The 25,932-nt window shown below is 36.7% G+C and overlaps 1 protein-coding gene across 2 annotated transcripts in view; it reads left to right on the top strand.

Annotated features, from left to right (window-relative positions):
- BTBD9 (BTB domain containing 9) overlaps positions 1-25,932 on the top strand; it is a 135,736-nt gene that overhangs the window by 61,697 nt on the left and 48,107 nt on the right. Inside the window, exon 8 of one of the 2 annotated variants that reach the window (XM_074863482.1) lies at positions 20,146-20,255. In XM_074863482.1, coding sequence (XP_074719583.1) covers positions 20,146-20,255 — 110 coding nt within the window. Of the gene's footprint in view, positions 1-13,001; positions 14,356-20,145; positions 20,256-25,932 lie in introns of those variants that run through there. The other variant, XM_074863481.1, reaches the window with a different exon arrangement.

Here is a 25,932-nt window from a genome sequence, read left to right as displayed (position 1 = left end):
TGCCCTTGGTCAGATGAGGTGCATAATCCTATTCTTTCAAGCTTCTAAAGCATTTTTATTGAATCTTTGTAATTGAGTGGTGTGTTAAATCAGATTCTTAATATGTGAATTTCATTCTAGCTGTTAACTGTGGCTTTGTGCTTATTACTTTAGTGATTTTAGGAGTACATATATATATATGTACATATATGTGTATGTATATACACACCATTTAATTTTTTATTAGGGACATCCAGTGAATATGATCATGTATTCTATAATTTTTATGATGCCACTTTTTGATGTGCTACTTTTTTGACATAGTTGTTCCCTCTTCAGGAGTCTCCACCAGTTAGCTTTCAGATATAGCTGTAGAAATTCTTTATGTTTGAATGTGTTGACCATGGAGTAAATGTTGTACTTCAAAACAAAATATAGTGTGGGGACTTCAAAGATGGTTGTTAGAACTGGTGCATTTCTGCCCTCTGCAGCGGGAGCATGCTAATGATGGCTAGCGCTAATGACTTCTATCCTCTTTTAGGATGTATCATCATTCTAATCTCCACTGATTCAGAAAGATTTGGGGTTTTTTTTGCTAACTACATGCTCATACAGCATGGGACAGGTTTAATGTTAATTTTCAGACTGAATTTATTATAGAGTAAGAACAGTGAGTGTAAGCCTCTATTGGTTATCAATAATACAGTGAATTCTTTATACTGTGGAGAATAGGTCTTGAACAGACAGTTTTTAAAAAAGGAGAGCTAAAGAGTATTAATCCATTGACAGTAAGGAAAGTCAAGTTTGCTAATCCTGATCTACTGGTGCAGAGCTTAATTATCCTATGGCACTAACAATAGTATGTGTATAAATACAGAATAAAAATCGGTAACAGAATGTTTCAAGTAATCTTTATGTTTTAAAAGGAAAGGGGTACATTAGCCATATATGAACTCACTCTGAAAAATTAGTAATTTGAACTGTATGTTTCTCATGGAAGGTAAGTCTGCTTTTTCCAGGCCAAAGGAGTCACCAGGTTTTCAGTCTCAGCCTTTTATTTGAATAAAGCTCAGCCTATAGTCCACACCTTTTACTGAAGTTGTAGGTCTGGACTGTATCTTTCTGGAAAGGGACATCACAGCATAAAATGTATGTAATACCTCTGAAAAATGTATTTTTGATGTTGATAGTTTAATATTTCAAAAGTCATGAAGATTTAACTTCGAGTTCTAATTTAAATGTCTCAGGCCTTTAGCATTAGTATTTATGAGAATGTGAGTTATTTTGCAGTTGAATTTTTTGGTATAGAATAGGCATGCTCACAGACTTCAACAAACATGGCTAGAGACATAATACAGATGCAGCTACAGTGCTCTCCATTTGTAGTGTAATAAAACATACTTTTGCATTTTATTTATTAATTGTAGAAGTCCTTTTCTGGTTTTGTATGTGCAACATTATTGCTTTGAAACAGAGGTAGAAAAATGAAGCTGTAGGTGTGGAACTAAAAGTGTATGCAGAGGGTTTACCTGTTAGAATACTGACATTCTACAATAGCGTATTATTTATAATAAAAATAATCTTTGAATTCTTATAAATTAACACTGGCAATGCACACCTGATGGGATATTTTCAAAATTATGCTGCACTTGTGCAGGAGAACAGGTTTGTATCATGAGAAACAGAAGTAGTGTAGTAATGCCCCTTTATGCTTTCTATAATGGCTTGATGGGGCGCAGGTGGATTCCAACCAGGTAAACTCAAACATGAAGTCATTGTGCTAAGGGGGATTTAAAAAAAACCCAACCTTTCAGCAGAATTGGCTTTTTTCCTCCTTCACAAAACATGATGAAAATTTTGAAGTCCTGAAACTAAATATGGTAAGAGGTGTCACAGTAAAATCAGATCTCATTTGTATGGGGAAATTTTTTTTTGTTACTTTTTGCTTTGAGGTTAAATGTGACTTTAAAAGCAAGTTCCTTTAAAAAGATGTGTTGGAATGAGATAAGTGGAGAATAATATTGAACTGTCTGTTTATTAATTTTCACTGCATTTCTTCTTTTTTCTTCTTCTTGCCCTTCCTATTATTTCTACTATTTCCTTAGTTATAGTCATACTGTGGGTTGTTTGGTTGATTGAGGGTTTTTGTTGTTGTTTTGTTTTTTCTTTTTGTCTTAAATACCTGAAGCAGAAGTAGATACCAAGTTTCTTATGCTAGTTGATCTTCTCCTAGCATTATGCATTTTGTTATCTGTTTGTTGCCTAAATTGCTTGCCATGTACAGACATGCATCTTTACATAGTATCCAATTGTAATGTTTTCATACAGTGGTTAATACATGGACTTGATGATTACATATAGAAAATGGAATCAGACATTGGGCAAGGGCAAATGATTTTTAGTATTCCAGCTACATAAAATTATTAGAGCTGAAATTTGTTCATGTCCAACCACTGTATTTTTGCTTTACTTATTTGTGGAAAATCAGCAAATATAGTAGAATCCCTGAGTATAAGAGATCATTTTAAATGCAGTTTGATCATGTACAAATCCTATTTCTATGGTATGTGTGTATAACAAAATTAAAATATGATCCCAACATGAGTTAGGCATGCACATTTTAATTTCAACCTGGCTACCATGGATAACAATAGCATGTGAGTTGTAGGGATTCAGGTTTCAGCTACTGAGATTGAGGACTCTTTGTAAGTGTCTGGTATATGCTTTAATCCACAATGTAGGGTGTAAAACCAATGGTACTGTGGCATTGAAATTACCATGACTTTGTTTCCCTGTGCTTCAGTTACTTCTGCTAAGTAAGCATGCTCCTGGACTCTTCTCTGAAACCAGTTTCTGTAAACCAATGTTTCACTAATATTTTGGCACTATTGACCTCTTTTGGCTTATCCATCTCTTTCCTGAGTTGACATTAAGAATCTGAAAGTGAGATATTGAGTCAGCTGTGTGTATTTAGGTAGAAACACTGACCAGGCTTCTCTGGAGTAATGTGTTAAAAAAAGCAATATAAAATAATATTTAAAAAAAAATCAGGAAGTTTGAGCTTGGGGTTGATATAGTTCAGCTGTTGGGAATTGTAGAAAGTCAAAAAAGCTCTACGATCAGATATGAAATAGATGGATAGGGTATACATGAAAGGACATACATTACATAAATCAATACCATGATTACCTGCTAAATATGGAGGCAGTAGGGTTCTTAAACATTTTATGGTGAAAAGTACACAGGTTAGTTATTGATTTCAAGTAAAATTTGGAGGCTCTATTTGAATTATATCAAGATTCATTCTGAATATATCAAATATATAATCTTATTTCAGGATACGTGACCTAGTAAGGAGATGGGAAACACTAAGTGAGCTGCCAAGGTGAAGGAAAGTGGGCATGAGCTGAAAGGAGGAGATATAGTAAGAGATCTGAAAATGAAGTGTGAAAATTTCACTTGGGGCATAGGTAAGGAAGGCTGGAGGGGCATGTGATGGGGGAACCTTAGTTCTGAAATTCAAAGGTTCCACTCCATGAAGGACAAAAATAAGTCACAGTTCTGTATTCCCTGTACATTTCTAGTTAATGAAAACACAGCGATAAATAATATCGATTGCTTCTGTTTCCAAACAGAGATTTATGTCATTATACTGAGAATAATAATATTATGGAAGAAAATATAGTATTAGCCTGATAATAGCCTCCTAGTCATAACTGACATAAATTACAGCTAGGAATAAAACATTGAAGTATAATGAAGAGCTGCCTCCTGAAACATGTTTTCACTACATTAATATATAAGAATAAAATACATAAAATTCCCTTTTAGCTGCATATCAAAATAATGCACTACTGAGCTCAAATTATCAGCTTAATAAAACGGAGTAGATAGTTTAAAAGGTAATACAGCACATTCAGGTAAATTGAATTGAAATGCTAATGAAAGTTACGTCTACAGAATCAAGATGCACATAACTGGATGGTAAGATTCCTTTAAAAGATACTCCTTACCACAGAGCAGTGCTGTCACTTCTGAGGCAAGAATTGTGTTATTTAGAGGGAAAATCTTCTTGAAGAAGATACACTACAAGCTAATGCCTTTCAATGGCAGTTGATCCAGTGTAATGTTGTAATGATCTAATTGGATTTTGAATATGAGAGAGTGGTGTATGCTCATAACCACTTTGGGAAGGCCAGATACAAGGTAATAACAAAGAAGAGGCATCGGATATCCTGAGGGTAGGTATGGTGAATACACCAGCTCAGCAATATTTTTTTCCAATACAAGTGTGTAACTTCAGGTTTTTGATAGGCTGTACAATTGGTAGAGCTAATATCCTAAATCACTAATTTCATTCTCACTATCTCACCTCCTATGCAGGATAAGAACTATTGAAAAAACTTTTTTTACTTTTTTTTTTTCCCTTCCATTTTTTACTTCTGACTTTTTGATTGAAGTATAGTAGTTTATTTCTTCATTGAGGAGTCACATTTTAAAGTCATAACTAAGTTCAGCAATACTCCAAAGCAGACAGATGTGAAAGAAAACAAATTCCTATTAAAATAAATGTTGCGGGTTTGTTTTGGGAGCTCTGGTTTGTCAGTGCTAGAGATGTGCTGGATGGGCAGAATTCTTCTTCCAGCTGCTATTGATGTGAAAACAGGTGTAGGACCCAAGTTTATGATGTGGTATCAGGGATATTATGGTAAGAGGTTAGATGGATCAGAGCATTTAAAAAATGTCTTTCACATTTATTTTATTTTTTTTTTTTAGAGAGAGAAAAAATGTTATTTAGAGTTACATTTGAGTGTTTTTTTGAACATAGTACCAAATGTAATGATAGAATTAGGGGGCCTAATTGGGGCCTAATACAGTACCTTCATGAGTAATGGAAATATTTCAGTGACAGCATTAAGCTGGGAAAAGGCATCTTATACTTTCTGAGTCCTACGTGTCTTCTGGACTGAAAAAGACAGAGGTTTACGAAGAAGAATTAAGTTTGTTACATTAGATGATCCTAAGTAGATCATTAAAATTAATTAAGGAGCCTTTATTTTGTCATAACTTGACTCTAAGCTTATCCGTTTGCAACTTTCAGCTTTTTCAGTACAATTTTTATACGCAGTGAATTTGTTACTTTTTTGAAACAGTGGATGAAATCTCTCTCTGGCACTCCTTAATATGTAGATAGCTAAAAGGATGATGGCTTAATGCATTCTGTCTTTAAGCAGGTATTCAGATAAAGCTCTGTTTGGTTCCCAAATAAAAATTCCTTATTTATAGTGAAGGAAGTTATTACTTTAGTTGTGTTTTTTTTTTTTTCCCATGGCCATAAAACTTATTTTACTGCAGAAGCTGTCATCCTGCAACTGTTAGAAATATTTGTGCACAAGCAGGTACTGACTTTTTCATGTCCTTTCAATGTTCTGTGGGATCTGTTATTAAGTATTTGGAAGGTATTACAAAGGAAGATCAAGGCAGATTTGTTGCTGTTGCTGATACAAATATGCAGTATGAGCCTCTTTATCAGTGCTCAGTTACTTTCATAAAATTCCCTCAGTTGATGTGTTCACAATGGTAATGCCCTTCACTGCAATGCAGTCTGAGTGTATTTTGTTGTTAGTGTCCTGTTACGTTAAGCTGTGGTGACCTGAAGCTGTTGTATAAATGACAAATTGCTGCATTCACCCCAGTGATATATTTCTTCCACCAGTGATATAGGTGATAATGTGTGACAACCTGTAACTCTTCCATTTTCCTGAAAAAATCCAATAACGGTGGTGAAACATTATTTGAACGTAAATACATCCTAACTTCTTAGTTTTTCAGTGGAAATATGTTGTTTAATGTCTCAAGACAAAATGAAAGGTAATTCCTTCAGCTCGGTTTTCTAGGTACTTCTGGCACTAGCTTGTCTTGTATGGTTTAAGCTGCATATATTGACAGAAATAGTGGAAGCTTTTTGGTGAATGCTTGAAGGAGTTACATTAATACGGAATTACAGCAGAAGTTTGATTTATTGCAACTCTGCTTTACTGCATGTATTGGTAAAGATGTTCAGTCATCTTTCATTTGAGCTGGAATCATCAGCAAATTATTCCAGTGCAGAAAAGGATTAGCTTAAAGATAAGGTGTGAGCCAAAGAGCACACAAAACCAAACTGATTTCCAGAAATGTAATTACTTTTATAATTTTATTAAAAGCATAGCAACTCAGCTGTTAGACTTAAAGTATGTTTCAACAGAATGAAACTTTATGGGTACTTATTTATTATGATGGATAAGTATCACCTAGAAGGAACCTATCTGCAGCTCACTCAACACTGAGTAAATTTTGGACAGGTGATAAGTTTCTTTTCTATTACACTTAAAATAAAATAAAATAAATAATATTTAAAAGACAAGTGTTACTTTATTTTTCTGGTTGCTGTTTATTCTGTTCTTCTTCCATTGCCTCCAGATTAGTATTTATGACATTCAATTTAAAACAGTTCACTATTTTTAGATGTTTTACTATATAAAAGGAAGTATGTGATTGGTTATTAAATCAAATTGTTGTTTTGCTAAGGAACTAGTTGAAGAGACCTGAATTCAGTAGTTCAGTAAATATATTTGTCTTCTGCGGGTCTGCTCACCAGCTCACAAGTTTTAGTGGTGTTTAGTTTCAGACATGTCAAACATAAATTATTTCCATATTGTAGGAGACAAAGAACTACATTTTAACAAAATGATAAAATTTTCTTGGGTCAATGGCACCAAATGTACCACTCCAGACTGATGGTAGTCTTTCAGTGGGCTAATAGCCATTGTAATCATTTGAGTTGGTGCGATGTGAAGTACTGTTCTGAATTAATCAAACAGTTCTTCTCCTGATTACTTATGAAATCAGCAAGAAAAGTGTGGCAAAATGATAAATGTCATTCCACTCTACAGCTAAAACAAATCACAAAAGAAAAAGAAAGTGGAAGAGAGAAGCAGCATGAACAAGAAATACATTAAAGTGGTTGTCTGTCTTTAAATATCATTCAACTCTTCTCACAGAAACTTGAGTTTCTGGAGATTTTATTATCCATATTCAGATATTGGAAGTCATTGCCCTTCTCTTCTGCCATATTACTGCTCCTGAGCTGTGTAAGGGTGGTTGTGCAGGTTAGAGGTCTACTTGTAATCCAAATTTATGATCTTCTTTTGCCGTGTTATCTATTATTTCCAGTAAAATACAATTTGGTTTAAAAATAGCTAGAACTGTGAAGCTTACAAGATTCAATCTGCTGCACTGTCCATGTCTGATGAACAGTCCCATAAATAATATTTCTTTTGTCCTTTATTTTATAGCTTAGTTCAGGCCTGCAGTAGTTAGCAGTTAGGTCTTGAATATGGTGGAAAGTGTAAGCGGTGCAGAGTAAACACACTGAGTAGTTGAGGTAGCAACCATATATATGTGTGGCAGGTGATACTGCTAATTGATACCCTGTCAGATTTTTCTTACAACACACAGAATTTAGTGAATTTAGAAATAATTGGTTTATACTTTTCACTGATCTGTCTCACATCAGACGTTTGTTTCACCAATCTGAAAAACGTGTCTTACAGCTACCAGTGAGGCTTCTTTTGCATTTCGTAGTGTCTGATATATATTTCCATAAGAATTTGAGTCTTCACTAAGTCATTTCTAAAATGAATGTGAAGAATAATCATAGTTAAGAGTTTGGTTGTGTGGTATCAGGAGCAGAACTGGTGTTGCATACTTTTAATTATGTAAAAAAAACACCAAAGCAATCAGAATTTCACTAGTTTAAGTAGGGCATTACTTGTGTTTTTTTTTTCTAGGAGTTTTGCTGCTACAAATATAAAATCTCCACTGTTGAAGAATTTAAGTTGATGTTTCTTGTAAGTAGCATTGTTGCTGTTAATGTCTTTATCTGTAAATCACTGGGTAGTATGGTGGTTTTAATAACTGTATGATCATATCTTTAGTTAAGGAACCAATTAACAAAGCCATCCTTGCCTCAGATATAAACTGCTTAAATATTAACACTAAAAACTTTATGATAAATGTTTTAAATGTGTAAGGCAAACTCAGCTTAATGGATTACCCCACATTTCAGCATTCCAAAATTGTTTGTGCAGCAAGTTACAAATTGAGCCAGCAATGTTTTTGCGTTGATTTTCTAACCACCTCCAACTACGAGTAGTTGTATCCATAGGTACAAATTTTGAAATCATAAATGTATTGATTAAAAAGATGTATCCAGTCTTTTTTATGTTACCAGTACTTAGCTGATTCCACTCGAGTATTGCTTAGCGCTTTCCCAGTATAATTTCAATATAACAAATGGTAGGGTTCCTTGCATGTATCCTTGTATATATTTCTCAGTAAGTAAAAAGTTATAGTGGTGGGGGGAGTGTTTGGTTGGTTTTTATTTTTTATTTATTTATTTTAACATTTCATTCTTCACGTGTGTTTATGACCCCCTTTTGAGAGCCCTGGAGGTCTTCTCTTATTCTCTTCTGCTTATGTGCCTAGAGTCGCTGTACTTCTGATTAGTAATGATTCATCCAAACAAACCTTATGTAAAAAGGATTCTTTCAGTAATTGCCATCTTTTTTTTTGTCATTTTCATCCTCTTTTAAAAAATTCACCCTTCTTTACTACCATCTGTCAGATATTTAGCCAAAGCTAAACACAATTTTCTGTATATATCTTCACTACAGTTTTATAGGAAGAATTTCTAAATTCCTTGCTTTTTTAAACACAAGTCAAAGCCACAGTTATTTCTTTGTTGAACTACCTTGATGCATGTTGATTTTTTGTTGATTTTTTTTTTTTTTTTGGTCCACTTGCTTGTAGATCACTTTCTTCTAATACTTTCCAAGTATTTCTTTGTCATATTGTATGTAGTCTGATTCCAGTCTAGATTTAGACGGCTCTTACTGACATGTTCTCCTTGGAGCAAGAAATAATTATTGTATGTTAAATTCACAGGCTGGTGGAACATGAGAGTTGGGGAAAGTGGAAAACATTCTCAAATTTCACTGAACACAACTTTTCTGTATTTTCTTCTGTTTATTCAGTATGTTTAAAAATGTGGAGTCTTCAGTGTATCTATATAATGAAACCTAAGTTTAATTGACCAAAAGCCATGAAACCACATCAGGTTATACTGTGATTCAAAGAAAACAAGTCCTGTTGAAGTTTATGTGCATTTTGGAAAGAATCTGGCTCCCTGTCACACCAGCCTGGAAGGAATGCAGTGGAAGCTCATGTCTGATAAGTCTCATGTCCACTTTGCGCTAGAACCAGACTTCCCGAAGAACAATGCTTTCTTCCCTATTTAGAAATAACTATTTTTTTCTATAAAATTTAATTTATTAGGGTCCCATTTTCTGTATTCAACAGGGCATAAAGATAAATGAAGGTGATGTTTAAGTTGAGTATAGCTGCAAAGTCAAATCAGGGATAGGGTTTAAATACAGATTTGATGGCATCAGAGTCTTACTATCTTCTACTACCAGATTTTGAATTCATGTAGTGGAAGTCCATGAGATCAGGTGAAATTACAGATTTCTCTGCATATCTAGATAGGTTCTATGAAATAGAACTGGTTTGGTTTGAGATCTGACCTGAAACAAAGCCTACAGAGCCAAGTTCAGATTTGAGAAATTGAATGGAACTAGACATGCACATGATGTGAAGATTCAGATTCAAGCAATTTTACCTCAAATTTGGGGTTTTCTGTTCTTAAAAAAAAAAAAAAAAAACATGAAAAAATTACGATTTATAAGCTCATTATTCTTATGTATAGAATATAAAACGTATTATCACATCATGCAAATGTTACTTACATTCCCATATTTGTGTTAATTTCGTTAAATATGTTCAGAAACATTGGTTGCTTGATTGATATACTGCTTATATATAGTACACAAACAATTACATATCCTGTGTGATTATTGTATATCAATATTTTTAGCCACTTGAATGCTGCAGCTTAAAATATTTGGATACACATTTTAGTAAATTACAAAGAGAAATGTGTTTTCAAACCATTACACTGTTGCTTGTATTTACATCAATTGCGAAGGAGAAAATGTTTGTTACTGTACAGGCTTTGTAGGTGTTATGTATGCTTTTCCTACTAGAGTTCAATAATTTTGTCTTGTGTGTTTTACTTGATTTGTCACTGTTTTCTCTATTTGCAGCAGGGATTTCCTTTGGTGTAAAATAGACTCTATTAGACTTTCTTGTCTAAGTGCAGGACAACTTGTCTCCTGTCAAAAGACAGAAATGCTTTCCACGTTTGTTCTGGCTTAATTCATTATTTTATATATTTATGTCCATTGTTTTTCCACATGATTTAATTCTGGCAACAGATTTTTCCTCTATGCTTTTTTTTATCTTTCTGCCATGAGTCTGTTGATTCAGCTGTGTGAACCAGAAGGATTATACATTTTACAGAGTTGTCAATAAATGGGGCTTAGATGGTGGTGAATAGCACTGTGTCCTTTTCCACTAAAAGACAAACAGAATGTCTTCTAATGCCCTTGTGTGCTGGGCTGTATCTCATGCATCTCTGAGGCAGTGATCAGAATGTGAATGTTAGTGGTTTCTAAGCAGTTAGAGGAGATATGAAGTGTGTAGGACTAGCACTGGTGTCTCATACCAAATGCTTTGAAATTCCAAGATCTTAAGAGCTTGTTTTGTACATAGTAGATTTAGTTCTTTATTTTACTTCACTGTTGCTTTGATAGTAACTTAGAGTGGATATCAGTAACTTAGAGTGGATATCAGTGCAAAATACCAGTTAATTTCCTTTACCTCTCTTAGTTTCTGTCTCAATATTCTCAAGAGATTGGAATCTGGCTTAAAATATTCCAGAGTTTGTCTGTATCTTACTGGTGTTGTTACAAGGAAGGATTAAAATGGATCCTAGAGTATGCACATTTTTATGCTTTGACACGTATGTCCTAAGTACTGTTCTGATGCAGACAGCTGAGCTTCGGTATTAGTAGTCCTCCAGGGTATCCACAGCTGAATCAGTGGTATGCTCAGCAGCATCTGATATCTGAATTAAATGTCAGCTGTACAAATGTAAAGAGAAGAATTAAAACATAATGTAGTTGATCAGAAATGTGAGTATTTGTAGTCACAACAGAGTGCCCAAGTCATAGTTTCATGTAAAGGTGAAGAATATGTCTGGGAAGAATAGGGAATGGATGAGGGCCATTGCCATGTGGGTGCCTAATTAATCAACCTAGGTAGTTCATTCAAATTTTAGTAGTTTGGAATTCTACCAAGATCCGGTAGAACATGCTGTTTCCCTCTAGTTAAAATAATTTTCTTGCTGGGGAGGAAGGAAGAAAAAATAATACAGATATTCCTCTCATGGGAATTTCAGGGCCAAGTGTAGCATGGCTAACTGTGACTAGAGAAGTCTGTGACATGTGGATGAAACTTAAAGCACTTAAATACTGTCAATATCCATTATTCTCAAATGGGGCCAGAAACAAACAAAAAAAAAGTCTTCTAAAGGAGCAAAATCTCATGCTGCAGTCCTGTTCACCTGCCAGGGAAGTACTTTTAAACCCCCCAAAGTGATCAAGGTTTTCTCTTTAAAGAAGGATTCAGGATTCTTTCTGTCTTCCCCCTAGTCTATCAGTTGAGTCTAAAAGTCCATTGACAGAGGAGCTAGTCTAGCCCTTGAATTGTGATTCTTTTAGTCTGCTATCACACAAAGATTTATAGGTAACTTTGTGTTGTGTAAAGCTGCTTTGTTCCTGACAGGAAAGTGAACAATTTCTAATTTCACTGGAAAAACTGCCTGTAGTGTTTTTAATGTCTGTCCTCCTCATTTTTTTGTCTGCCGTGTCTCTTCCTCAGTGAACAATATAATTAAAATTCATAGTTTGACATCGGGATTTTGATTGTATAGTTAATTCTTCATCATGCCTGTCTCAGATTAATCAGGTTTGTCCAAGTTTATGTCATCCACTAACAACGTGCTCTAAAGTTTTTTGGTTCATTTAGGGTTTGGGCTTTCTGCTGTTTTTTACCCCTTCCATCTAGTGGTAATCAAAGCTTTTAAATTACCTTATAATTCAGCATACCCAAGTAAGTTTGGTCAGCAGTCCTCTTTAATTAATGACATGCTTGCCAAGCACACAGAAGAATAACTCTGTATGGCTATTGAAAATAATTAGTATACACATTTATGTTGATTTAATCAGCAAAAAAGATACCTGTATTGTATTTCAGGAAGTGTCATCTGTTAAAAATATGATCGTTAGTTTTTCCTCTGTTTTTTCTGATTCAGAGGACTACAGTAACTGTAAGCATGTAGTGTTGAAGATGTGAGAATGCCACTCATCTTAGAGGTGAGTGTAGTGTTCTCACTACTTGAACAGGTGAAAAGTAGTTACAAAACTATGCAGAGTTTGAGCTTATTCTTCACAAGACACAGTGCACAAACGAAGTGCAAGGTCCTGCACATGGGTCAGGGCAATCCCAAGCACAAATACAGGCTGGGTGATCGGTAGCTTGAGAGCAGCCCTGTAGAGAAGGGCTTGAGGGTATTAGTGGATGGAAAACTGACTATGAGCCAGCAGTGTGTGCTCACAGCCTGGGAAGCAAACCGTATACTGGCCTGCATCAAGAGAAATGTGGCCAGCAGCTTGAGGGAGGTGATTCTCCTTCTCTACTCCATTCTCCTGAGACTCCTGGACAAGCTTAGAGATAAAAAGAAAATTTACAGAAAGTGTAAGGATGGACAGGCAGATTGGGAAGAATATAAAGAAGTTGTCCAGGTAGCTAGGGATCAGGTTAGAAAGCAAAAGCCCAGAGAGAATTAAATCTAGCCTGGGACATCAAGGGGAATAAGAAAAGCTTTTTTTAGGCACGTAAATGATAAAAGGAAGGCTAGGGAAGATGTGGGTCCTCTCTGGAAGGGAACAGGAGAACTGGTCACGGAGGATATGGAGAAGGCTGAGGTTCTCAGTGATTTCTTTGCCTGTCTCTACCAGCAAGGGCTTCAGCCACACTGCCCAAGATGTAGAAGCTGAATGTGGGGAGGACTGGGAGAAGGATAATCCACCCACTGTCAGTGAAGATCAGGTTCAAGAACATCTAAAGAACCTGAAGGTGTACAAGTCTATGGGGCCTGATGAGATCCATCCATGGATCCTGAAGGAATTGGCAGATGATGTTGCTAGGCCACTCTCCATCATATTTGAGAGGTCATGGCAGTCTGGTGAAGTGTCCACTGACTGGAAAAGGAGAAACATCACCCCCATTTTTAGAGAGGGGAAAAAGGAAGACTTGGGCAACTATAGGCCAGTCAGTCTTACCTCTGTGCCTGGCAATATCATGGAACAGATCCTCCTGAAGGCTCTGCTAGGGCACATGGATGATGTGGAGGTGATTGGTGGCAACCAACATGGCTTCACCAAGGGAAAATCCTGCCTGACAAATTTGGTGGCCTTTTATGATGAAGTGACAGCATCAATAGATAAGGGAAGAGCTACTGATGTCATTTACCTGGACTTGTGCAAGGCCTTTGACACTGTCCCGCATGACATCCTGGTCTCCAAGTTGGAAAGACATGGATTTGATGGATGGACCACTCGGTGGATAAGGAATTGGTTGGAAGGCCACACTCAAAGGGTTGCGGTCAATGGTTCAGTGTCCAAGTGGAGAGTGGTGACAAGTCATGTCCCTCAAGGATCAGTACTGGGACCAGTACTGTCTAATGTTGGCGATATGGATAGTGGGATGGAGTGCACCCTCATCAAGTTTGCCGATGACACCAAGCTGTGTGGTGTGGGACATGCTGGAGGGAAGGGATGCCATCCAGAGGGACCTGGACAGGCTGGAGAGGTGGGCCAACCTCATGAAGTTTGCCAAGGCCAAGTGTAAGGTCCTGCACCTGGGCCAGCGCAATCCCAAGCACAGATACAGGCTGGGTAATGAGTGGATTGAGAACAGTTCTGGGGAGAAGGACTTGGGCATGTTGGTGGATGATAAGATCAACATGAGCCAACAGTGTGTGTTTGCAGCCCAAAAAGCCAACCAGATTCTGGGCTGCATCAAAAGAAGTGTGACCAGTAGGTCGAGGGAGGTGATTCTGCCCCTCTACTCTGCCCTCGTGAGACCCCACCTGGAATACTGTGTCCAGCTCTGGAGCCCTCAACACAAGAAGGATATAGAACTGTTAGAACAAGTCCAGAGGAGGACTACCAAGATGATCAGAGGGCTGGAATACCTCTCCTATGAGGACAGGCTGAGAGAGTTGGGCTTGTTTAGCCTGGAAAAGAGAAGACTCCGGGAAGACCTCATAGTGGCCTTCCAGTACCTGAAGGGCACCTACAAGAAGGCTGAGGAGGGACTTTTTACAAGGGACTGTAATGATAGGATGAGGGGTAATGGGTGGAAGCTGAGGGAGGGGAGGTTTAGATTAAATATAAGGAAGAAGGTTTTTACTGTGAGGGTGGTGAGGCACTGGAACAGGTTGCCCAAGGAGGCTGTGAATGCTCCATCCCTGGAAGTGTTCAGAGCCAGGTTGGATGGAGCCTTGAGCAACCTGATCTAGTGGGATGTGTCCCTGTCCATGGCAGGGGGGTTGGAGTTAGATGATCTTTAAGGTCCCTTCCAACCCAAACCATTCTATGAGTCTGTGATCTAAAAGAAGTGGGATCAAATCAAATGTTTTATTATGCAGTTAGGGTTTATTTTATTTCCTTATGGGTTGGTTTGTTATTTGTAGCACACAGAGGGTACAGAGAGTGGAGACGTTACTCGCTCCAGCACTTCCAATCCCATAACTGTTTGTTTCTTTTTTCTTAGTTGCAAGACAGAAAATATTAAGTTAACTAAGATTCATTTGCTTTCTTATGGGATGTAGTTTTTCTACAAATGTGTAAATAAAAAGCAAATGTTCAGACAGTTAAACTTCCGAAGTTGGACTCTGAAAGATACATGGTTACTGAAATTGTCCTTCAGTCTTAATTAAGTATCCTTTGATCTCATGATGATGTCTTATAATATAGTAATTTCATAATGGGAGCCTTTGGAGGGGGCAAGGTGTTCAAGCTGTAACTTTTTCAGTGTATAAGACGTGAACTATACGAGGAGGAGCTGTTGGATACTTTTCTCTGATTCACGGAGCGGCCTCACGCCTTGTCTGCCTTGCATAGCACAGCATCAGAGCACGTTGTGTCACAGTGTAGCCTGGCTCCCTGGGGGTAGCGACCTCTCCTTAGCTGTGAAGTCCTATTAAGAAAAGTTGCATTTTTACCTCTTTGTGAGCAAAAGCCGTGAAGAACAGATCATTGTATAAAGAGGGATTGTCAGCACCAGTATTCACAGCAGTTCTGCAGAAAAAGGTCCCAGCTTTGGAGTCTAAGTTGACAGAAGGATCTCCCTACGCTTGATGGAGAGAAGATGAATTTTTCAAACATACATCGGGCCTAAGCATTGTCTTCCTAGTTTGCTGTAGACAGTTGTACACAGAGCCTGCTCATTGATCTCATCTCTTGTCACTGTTACCTAGTTATTTTCAGGTATAATACTCTTGCAGGTATGATGCAGACTTGCTTGTGGGAACCAGAAGGCTGTTAGATCTCACAGCGCTTAATTTGCAGTTGTCTGTATCTTAGGCCTTTTGAACAAAGTCAGAGAGCCTTACCTGTTACTGCTCTGCCATTTAAAGCCAAAAGCAGTATCATGGTGGTGTGGGCTAACCTCAGTGGGCAGCTCAGCCCCACCCAGCCACTCTCTCAGTAACCCCCAGTGGGATGACAGGGAGAATCAGAAGGGTAAAAGTGAGAAAACTCATGGGTTGAGATAAAGACAGTTTAACAGGTAAAGCAAAAGCCACATGCACAAGGAAAACAAAATAAGGAATTCAGTTACTATTTCCCATCAGCAGGCAGGTGTTCAGCCATCTCCAGGAAAACAGGGCTCCATCATGCGTAACGGTTACTTGGGAAGGCAAATGCCATCATTCCAAATGTCCCCCCTTCCTGGTATGGAATATCCCTTTTGACAGTTGGAGTCAGCTGCCCCAGCTGTGTCCCCTCCCAACTTCTTGTGCACCCCCAGCATACTTGCTGGTGGAACAGGGTGCAAAGAAGAAAGGCCTTCAACGCTGTGCAAGCACTGCGTAGCAGTAACTGAGATGTCATGGTGTTACCAGCAGTCTTTTCAGCACAAATACAAAATGGCACTTTACAAGCTACTGTGAAGAAATTTAACTCTATCCCAGCCAAAACCACTACAGTATGTTTTAAAAACTTAGTGAGTGATCACACAGAACATGTTCCATATATTTTTAAGCATTTGTCAAAAGTTGCATGGGCTCAGTAATTGATCATATTAATTTTGTTGCCTGTACTCTTATATTCCAACTAACAAATCGCTCCAGGAGAATGATGAGATGGTATACATATTCTGATTGCCTGAAGGATACTTTTATTTTTAATCATGACTCAGTTGCATTTCCATCTGGCAGAAAAATGCTTAGGAAAATTTACACATTTTCAAGCATGTCATGAGCTATAATAGGCATTTTAAATTTCTGAAGTCTGTATACTTTGAATTTAGACTTCATTGCTCATATTGAAGTTGTTCACATTGCAGTTTTTCCTCACTATCATATTTCTCAGACAACTCTTTGTTTTCAGCCTGTTGTTTAGTGTTCTTCTCATTGAGATGTACTACTTCAGTATGTATGTCTTCATCTGACTCTTCTGAAACAGGTTATGTACCTTCAATATCACTCTTCATTGGTGATATTTGAAATTCAGATACAGCTTGTTTACCTCGCAGTACTGGGCATTTCTAATAAATTGTGCCTTATTTGAAGGAAGATTACTGTTTTAGGCTATGGTGGCTTTAGTATCTTGCATCAAGTGGAATAATAAGTTACAATTTTTATGCAAAATCTGAGAATGTGATTTTAGAAGTTAGGGTGTTTAAAGTAATTCTGAAGATTACATTATTTTAATTTCCATGTAGTAGAAGAATGCAAGATTCAGGCAGGAAATCATGCTGGTCATTCACCTTGAGAGAGATAAGGAAAGAATGAAATACGTGTATTGTATTGGGGAGAAAGGATGGTGTTTGTCATATCGTTACGTTCTACCTTGCAATAATATTACAACATCAAAATTATATACTTTAGAATATTAATGTACACATGATTATTTTAATGGATGGGATTTTGTTTTATATTACCACAAAATTTCAGCTTTTTGGCAATGTGAAACATTGTTACCTATTGTTTAAAATAACTGATAGGCTATTTAGAATACAAGATTAAGCTTTGTTCCTTTCTAACTGTTGGCAGAGAACTTTGTGAACCAGTGAGTGACATGTTATTTAACCTAAGTGTGCAGTATGATAAGGATGCTTTTCCTGTGGCAAACTATTCAAGTTTTGAGTGTCTTTCACCCTTTTGATATATTAAAAAAAACCCCACCCAACCTACAAAAAGGCCAAAAACAATCAAGAAGTTTGCTCTGGTGTTAACAATTTCGTAACACAAAAAAATCTAAATAAATTACCTTTTAAAGCTAATTATGAAGCAGTTTCTTGTATTCCTATTAATATTGTTACCTTGTTTATTCTCCAAACTCTTTAAAGCAAGGAAGCGTAACTGCACTATGTGAAAATATCTCCATTAGTAATGCTCTGTTGGTTAGCCTGAAGCGTGTTTTGTCCAAGCAGCACAACTCAATCAATACTTTTCTTGCCTGAGAGATGAGGGAGTCTCTGTGGTGAGCCAGCCTCTGCATGCACTTATAAATGTTCCAAGATTGTTTCCGTGTTCAGTTGAATTCTGTGCTTCTGATGTTGGATAGAATGAGAACATTTACTGTTGTTGGATCCTGGTCATTGCCTATGTATTTAGGGTTCATACTGTGCTTGTGAATTGACAAAAATAAAATAATCTGAAAAGATTGAACCAAATATGTCTTTGCGTGTAACTTCAAGGAGGAGGCATACTGTTAGCTGAAGATGTGTACCAGACCTCCTAAAACTGAGATTCTTTCAAATTTCAGGTTAACTTTCTCTGAATAGCAAACTGTTAGTCCCCTGAATAATTTGGTTATAATATTTTCTGTGGACCTTCAGCATCAGTTTTGCAGGTCAGCTTTGTGAGTAGAAACCTTGGGGTCTTGCTCCTGTGTGTCTACCGTGTTTTTGCTATGGCTGTACCTGACTGTGCACCACTTGCAAAAGCACTGCAAATTATCCTCAGCATGTTAAAAAAAAACTGAGGCTGATACAGTTTTGCCTTCATAATGTGAGTCCCAAAAGATGGCATTTCACATATCACCTTGCAGCAACTGTTTCACATGGGCAGGTCTAGGGAAAGAACTGCTGTTTCCCTGACTGTCAACCAAGATCCCTGCGATGCTCTTTGCAGGCACTTGTCGCAGTTACGTGGTGAGGGCTAAGTTCTGCTTTACTCTTAAAATACAGGTTCACCTTCTTTATGAAAAATATTTTCTCCAGTTTTGCAACTTTTACTTTTTCTTCATAGAATGACTTGCAGGAAATTTGCTACTGTGATAATTAGTTGATCTGTGAGTTAATATTAGGGATTAGCATATGATTCTTTTTTGTTTCAAGTCATGATAATGAAAATCATTTTTTAAAGTGAAACTTTGAGCATATTGTATATCAGTTCTGTAATTTTAATCAAAATATTTAATAGCTGTTTTTTTTAAATGAAACTATTATATAAGCTAAAAGGAGCAGAGGTCAAAAACTGGCACTTTTAGTGACGTCATGATATTCAGGTGACAGTTCTCTCTTGCAGTCATTTGCATGTAATAGGTGGATTTTTAAAATTATTTTTTAGAATATGTTTTTCTATGTATGATAAAGACAAACAAATATTAGTAATAACAGTTATTGAGGCTTTCTTTTAAGAGGTCTTTCATAAGGCACTCAAGTCTTGAAGTGGAGAAGGTTAAGCATTAGTACAGTAAATAGCTATGAGGGTTTTTTATTGTTTTTTTTTTTAAAAAAAAAAAATCCCAGGACTGAAAGCTGTGTATCTTTTCAACTTGGTATGATGAAGAACATAAGCCAAAAAAATTATGCTGTTCGTGAACGGCCATTATGTTGGAACAATAATTATACTATGTAAGTGAAACATTGTTTTATATAGCAGACTGAGGATATTACTTAAGATTCATTCATTCTGATACTTCTTAATTTAAATTAGTTCATTTAATACGCAGCTTTCTGCAGTGTGGATAACCCATTTTGTAGGGTAATTGTATTTCTTTTAGGTAGTTTTCTGTGTTGCTTGCTGAACATTTATTGAGATGGTGTACCACATTCTGGTTAGGATTTTTCAGAATTTATAATAAGAACTGTTGGATCTCTTCAGAAAATGCAGGAATCAGGCTGAATCAAGGTTAATGGGTGTTTATAGAAGGTGAAGCCTTCAGGTTAATACAGAAGGTGAATAGGTCACAGTATTCGAAAGCAGCTCTATTTGATTTTCAATTAGAGTCTAGAAGTGTAAGTTATACAACCAGGAATGAAACCCAGAGCTAGCTTTGTTTCATAACATTTGACTGTTCAGATTTTTGTTAATAATAAAAGATACACCAACAAAGATATGGATATCCTGTACATCCACTGTTAGTATTAGAAACAGTCATATTAAAACAGAATTAATTTTTGTCTTCTACAGAGGAGCTTCATGGATTTTTTGGGTTTGTCCTGGCTGTATGAAATCTTTCATTGTGGTGAAAAGTAGTTGGTAAAGGGATTTTTTTTATTATTATTAAAAGCCTCCATGAGCACACATTTGCACTGACAGACCATTTCTGAACTAGAATGTCCCTCATTTACTTTTCTTGGCAAATTAGGCCAGAAAGATTTTTGATAGATTTCACAGCTCTTTACATTTATTTTTTTATGTTTTATTTTTTTATTTCTTAAATTGTACTGGACCCAACATCCTGAGTAGATGCAAGTTTGCTGTGAAATTTATATTTTTTACTCCTTTTCTTATTTTATTTTTTTAATGGTTACTCAGTTCTTATGGATCTGCACAATACTGTCCAACTGAGTCATTTATATTTCAGTGCATGGAAGTTTGTCATGCTTAACTTGTGCTACTTACCTTTTGTTTTTTCCCCATAGGTATATTCGAATTGTTGGGACCCACAACACAGTGAACAAAGTTTTCCATATTGTGGCATTTGAATGCATGTTCACGAACAAAACCTTTACTCTGGAGAAAGGTCTGATAGGTAAGAGATACAACTGTTTTCCTTTTACATGAACTGTTGCAAACACTTACCTTTTAAGACTGATCATCACTGCACTCTTACTCCTGTTGCCACACAGGAATCTGTAACTTGAATTAGATGATGGCATAAGCGTAGAATTAGTTGGCTAGTGCTTGTGACTTCTTTGAAATTCCAGTTCTGTGAATTAATTAATGATGCTGCAGGAATGCTAAAGTTCAGATTAAATCAACTACTGCTGACAAACCCACTGGTAACTGAGTCAGTCTGTGCTGCTAATCCGATGATATTTTTTTTTTTTTTTTTTTTTTTTGCGTGTCATGGTATGGTTGCTCTTGCTTCCCACTAGGTTAGCCTGAATTCTGTAACGAGAATGGAGTAACTAGAGGTATTTATTGCAGTGAAGATGGATTTGGGCATTTAGGGCCTCTTATACAGCCTAGTTTCAACTGCTGAAAGTAAACTCTCGTGTTGATTTTCCCCCAAAGAGTCATAGACACACTTAGCCATGGCAGAACATTATATTGGCTGCCCTTATTCTCAGAACACCACGTTGATGAAGCTCTGTGACCTCTGGAGCTCCAGACAGCTTATATAATACTGATTTAAGTACCTCTACATAGTATTGCATCACTTAAGGTAGAAATCCCCAACAGACCAACAATACTGAATGATAAGATGTGTCACAGTAAGATTTAATATAATTTTTTTTAATCATCCAAATGGGGATTTCTGTGCTTTCTTCTATATAAACTCATGTGAGTGAGATCCTGAAGTTCTTTGGAAAGAGTTTTGTGCACCTTTTAGTAGTTGCCTAGGTGGGATTTCCTACACTTTGTTACTTCTGGCATGAAGTTGAGAATTTCAGCAAAATTCTCAGAGTTCATGCTGGTTTTAAACATATATTTAAATTTTAAGTATGCCCCTGTGATAGATGGAAGGGAAAAAAGTTTTCAAAAAAGAATGAGAGGGAGGATTTTAATAAGATATATTTCTTCTAAATTTTTTTCTGAGAAAACTATATTTAGCTGTGAAAAACTGGGACCCAACTCCTTCAGCCCATTCCCTATGCTTTATATAAAGGCATTGCATGGTTACACCTGATTTTACACGGTTTGCTGTATAATTTCCTGATGGTGTTTTTAAACATAAAATAAGTAGCTTGACCAATCACACTTTACTGAATTTTGTTATATAGCCCCAAAGTGTACAAGCTGTCCCATGATACACATAGAAAGTTCTCCCTTTGTTTTAGGGAGTTTGCAAGTAGTATTGCAACTGCTATTGACAATAGAATAAGCAGTAAGGAAGAACTGTGTTTACTACCTTCAGTAAGCTAGTTAATGGAGAACCAAAATGTTTCAAGTTTGATAAAACCTTTGAGCTAAATTTCAAATTTAGCACTGCCAGCTATGAATTTTTAAGAACGTCATACAAAATCAGAGTTACTATGTGCAAAGAAGTGGTACATATACATACATGTTTTTGATTTAGGATTATCGGTCTTATTTAGCAAATACTTTATTTAGGACTTAACATAGGATTTCACAGAATCACAGAATTAACTAGGTTGGAAAGGACCTTGAAGATCATCTAGTCCAACCATTAACCTAACACTGCCAGTTCCCATCTACACCATATCTCTCAGCGCTATGTCGACCCTACTCTTAAACACCTCCAGAGATGGGGACTCCACCACCTCCCTGGGCAATCCATTCCACTGCCTAATAACCCGTTCTGTAAAGAAATACTTCCTGACATCTAGTCTAAACCTTCCCTGGCGCAACTTGAGGCCATTCCCCGTTGTCCTATCACTTGTTACTTGGTTAAAGAGACTCATCCCCAGCTCTCTGCAACCTCCTTTCAGGTAGTTGTAGAGGGCGATGAGGTCTCCCCTCAGCCTCCTCTTCTCCAGACTAAACAACCCCAGTTCCCTCAGCTGCTCCTCGTACGACATGTGCTCCAGACCCTTCACCAGCTTCGTTGCCCTTCTCTGGACACGCTCGAGTAATTCAATGTCCTTTTTGTAGTGAGGGGCCCAAAACTGAACACAGTAATCGAGGTGTTAACTCAAAGATTGTTTGGTTGTAACAGTAGGCAAGGTAGTGAATCTGTGTATGTTTGTTTAAGTGTACTTGTACTGTAATTGACTTGTCTTTCAGGTACTCAGTGATATTTTGTGGTTTAGTGAGTGTTTTGGTGAGACAAACTATTCGATTTGTTTCAGCAATTCGTGAGTTTCAAAGATAATCTAGGGGATGGAGACTTTATATGGCTTTATTAAAATTTATTTGTTTATGAATTTCTTTTTATAGTTACAGAATCTTACAGTTAAATAGGGTTTGGAGTACATAATAGTAAGTATCCATTGTTGTTCATGGTGATCAGTGGAACTGATCATTCAGTGTGGGCCAGTCAAGCTGATGTACGTGCAAGTAGTTTGAAGAGATCTACAATAAGTAGAGAGGCCCGTAGGGCTCTACAGCTTTTTATCTTGAAGGGATGGTAGTCAACACAGTTAATAGAAAATTAAAAGAGTAAGAATTCAGCGAGTAGTTAATTGAAAGAGAAATGTGGACCAACTTCCAGTTGTAACTCAGACAACAACAGTTGGATACGTGGCCCTGCAGAATTTGTGGTGAGAAAGGGACAAATGGAAAGATTTTGGGATTAGTCGAGGGCAGTCCAGTTGTGAAATGGTGCAGGGGCACAATGGCTGTTCCACCAGAATTTATGGCCATCAATGTTACCTATTCAAAAATATTCTCAACAGCTTTGATCCAGTAAAGTGACCTTATATCTGTTTAGTGCTTTGCTTTATATATCTGTAATGGTTACTGTAAGGTAGCATGTTATCTGGCTCCCTTGATCAAGCAAACTGTCCCAGTTCCACTTCCATTAAAAAAATCTGTATGACTACCAATGGGGTAGTTGGCACAGATTTATTTTATTGCTCTAATAAGGATTTGTAATGTTTGTTTCTATTTCTGCAGTGACCAGATAGGGTAAAGTGAACTGAAAGCAGTTAGGAAAGATCCATGAAATATATGAAAGTGCAGTAATCAGAGTAGGTTGCTTTTAAGCTTGAGTATAGAAGCTTTCATTCTCAACTCTTGAAAAGCAGCATTGGGTAGTCTGTTGGGTTCATTGTTTATGCTGTATGGTATTAAATCACAGCTGCTGTTTCTATAACCTGTTTTATTAAGAAAATGAAATGTTGGTCAGCCCCTGAAGGCCATGTGGTCCTTTCAGACTGACTTTGTAACCCTTAGTCCTACCAAAACAACACTGAAGATAATATGCAAAGAGTTTTAAATCTCATTACAAAGAAACAAGGTCACTGAAGTATTTATTTAGGGATCTTATGTGGAGATTTAAGAGTAATTATTTATTTATTTTTAGTGAAACCTATTCAACTTGATCAGAAAACTGTATATACAAAGAGGGTAATTTATCAGATACATTACTACTGATACATAGTATCTATGTAATGGCTGTCACTGTAAAGTGAAGATTAGAAGGCTGATAAATAATAACAATGAAGTGCTGTTTCATGGTAACAGCAATTTTATGTTGCTGTGGTTTTGCGTACAAGGTTTTCATGACAAATTATTAACTTGGCATATTACATTTAAAAGTTAATAGTAAGATGGTTTATACAGTTACTTTAGAGAATACTGGATGAAGTACTGACATGACCCGTTTGTAATTGAGTAGCAGTTTTGAAGTAAAAGTAGCAGGAAATGCTCTTTCTAGCACTGTCTGGTGTTTTAGTGTTGGCTTACACTTTATAGGCATGTGAAATGAGATAAGTGACAAAATTCAGTCATATGAAATTATTCACTAACGCAGATGTTAGGGTTGAGATGTAATTTTTTTTCAGCATAGTATTATCTCTAAATGTGTAAGTTAACAGTTTTACAGATTAGATTCACAAGATTGATGTAACTGTTTAATTTAACAGGGATGTAAATATTTTTTAAATCTCAAAAGTATAGTGTTTGCTTTTAATGAATTTCCATTTCTGAAATTTTGAACCATCTTTAGTCATTAATATTTAATCTAGAATCCAAAACAAATGAAAATTTTCACAAGCAAGAGGCATACTCCTTTGGAGGCAGCAGTGGTATCCGGTATGATGTGACACTTTGTAAAAGCTTCCAGTGTGTCCAGTGGCAAGAAGCTACAACAGTGGGTAAGGGTCTGCTTCTATGCAATGCCTGTTTTGGTTTTTTTTTTCCACCTAAATATAGGAACCAATTTCTCTTTTCTGCCTCAAAGCGAGAAAATTGATAACCTCGCTTAGTCCTTTAATCAGTACTCAGTGCTGAGGGGCAGTCAAGGACTATGCAGGCATGTGGGTCTGACCAGCCTACCATCCTATTTTGAGCCTGGTTAAGGTCATAGGGAGTGCAATGTGGAAGGCTTTTATATGAAGCTGTGTTTATCTGTAGTCTGTCTCAGTCTATCAGACTATCTGGTAACTTGTACGCTACACACAAAAGGGAGAAAAGTGAATAATGACTGAAGAGCAGGAGATGGATATAAAACACTGGAATGTCCTTGGTCACCCTCTGGGGAATGCTGTTCAGTACGTATGAATCATTGTGAACCTTCATTTGTGTGCTCTTCAGTGCCTTAGGAGAACTTGTTTTCAAAAGGGAAAAATGAAATGAATAAATAATCATTCACTTTCTTTTACTCTCTGGCAGTTATTTAAAAAAAAAAATGAAATATATAACAGGAAAACCAGTCATATCAGTTTCCTAGTGTGTGGTTCAGTTTTGTAAAAGATTGCTCTATCTCTCTCCAAGGAAGCAATGAGAGATGCTATTTTTGTATCTAGTTCAATGTTAACTCCAGACAAAGCTATCGTGTTTTGTTTTTCTCTTTTTTTTTAAAGATTAGCCTTCTTTCAAAACCATGCAGGCTTACCCAGCAATGTGAGTCAGCTCTGCTGCAACCATAGCCTTAGGAAATTAGGAAAATTTGAAGACAATCTAAATACTGCAGGGATTTTTTTTTTTTCCCCTCTTTCTACAGGAAAGGACAGCCACATGGTCAGTTTAGTTACTGCTACCTATTCTTCAACAGAGATTTGTTCATATGGTTCCAGTTACACTTTTTTTTTTTCTTTTCTTCCTATTTCCAGTGCTGCAACGAAGGGTGCGTACTTCATAGGGCTCTTCTGAAACAAGTGCTATTTCCAAAAGCCACCTTCAGGCAGAATGTTTAATGAATGAGCCCTGTAGCCAGCCAGTTGGTTGGCAATTAAAAGTATGGCCAATTCTGATGGCTTGAATGCTTTTGTTCTAATTTATTGGATCAGAAATCACAAGCTATAGCAGATACCAACTGAAGAGTCAGCCTTCTCCTGAAGTTGCTCTAATCCAAACTGACAGTTGGACATAGACAAGTATTAGTGGTGTTTTCTTTTACAGCTAAATATGACTTGCAGAAAGCTTTTCACTAAAACAGGCATAAATGCTATTGATATTTGTTTGAAGTTGATACTTCCTGAGTTCTTGATTGATTTCCTGATTCAAGATTCAAATGAAATATAGCAATGTCATCAGCAATTTTCAGCTCAAGAAAATAAGAAAGAGTATGTGGAAGAGGAGACAGAACTCTGTGACTGTACTTTTAATTAACTGAAAAGTCTGAAGACTTAATATTTTTC

The sequence above is a fragment of the Strix uralensis genome, chromosome 3 (genome assembly GCF_047716275.1).
Source record: "Strix uralensis isolate ZFMK-TIS-50842 chromosome 3, bStrUra1, whole genome shotgun sequence".
Taxonomy (NCBI): Eukaryota; Metazoa; Chordata; class Aves; order Strigiformes; family Strigidae; genus Strix; species Strix uralensis.
Note: the sequence above shows the minus strand (reverse complement) of the source record. Positions and strands in the feature narration are given on the sequence as shown.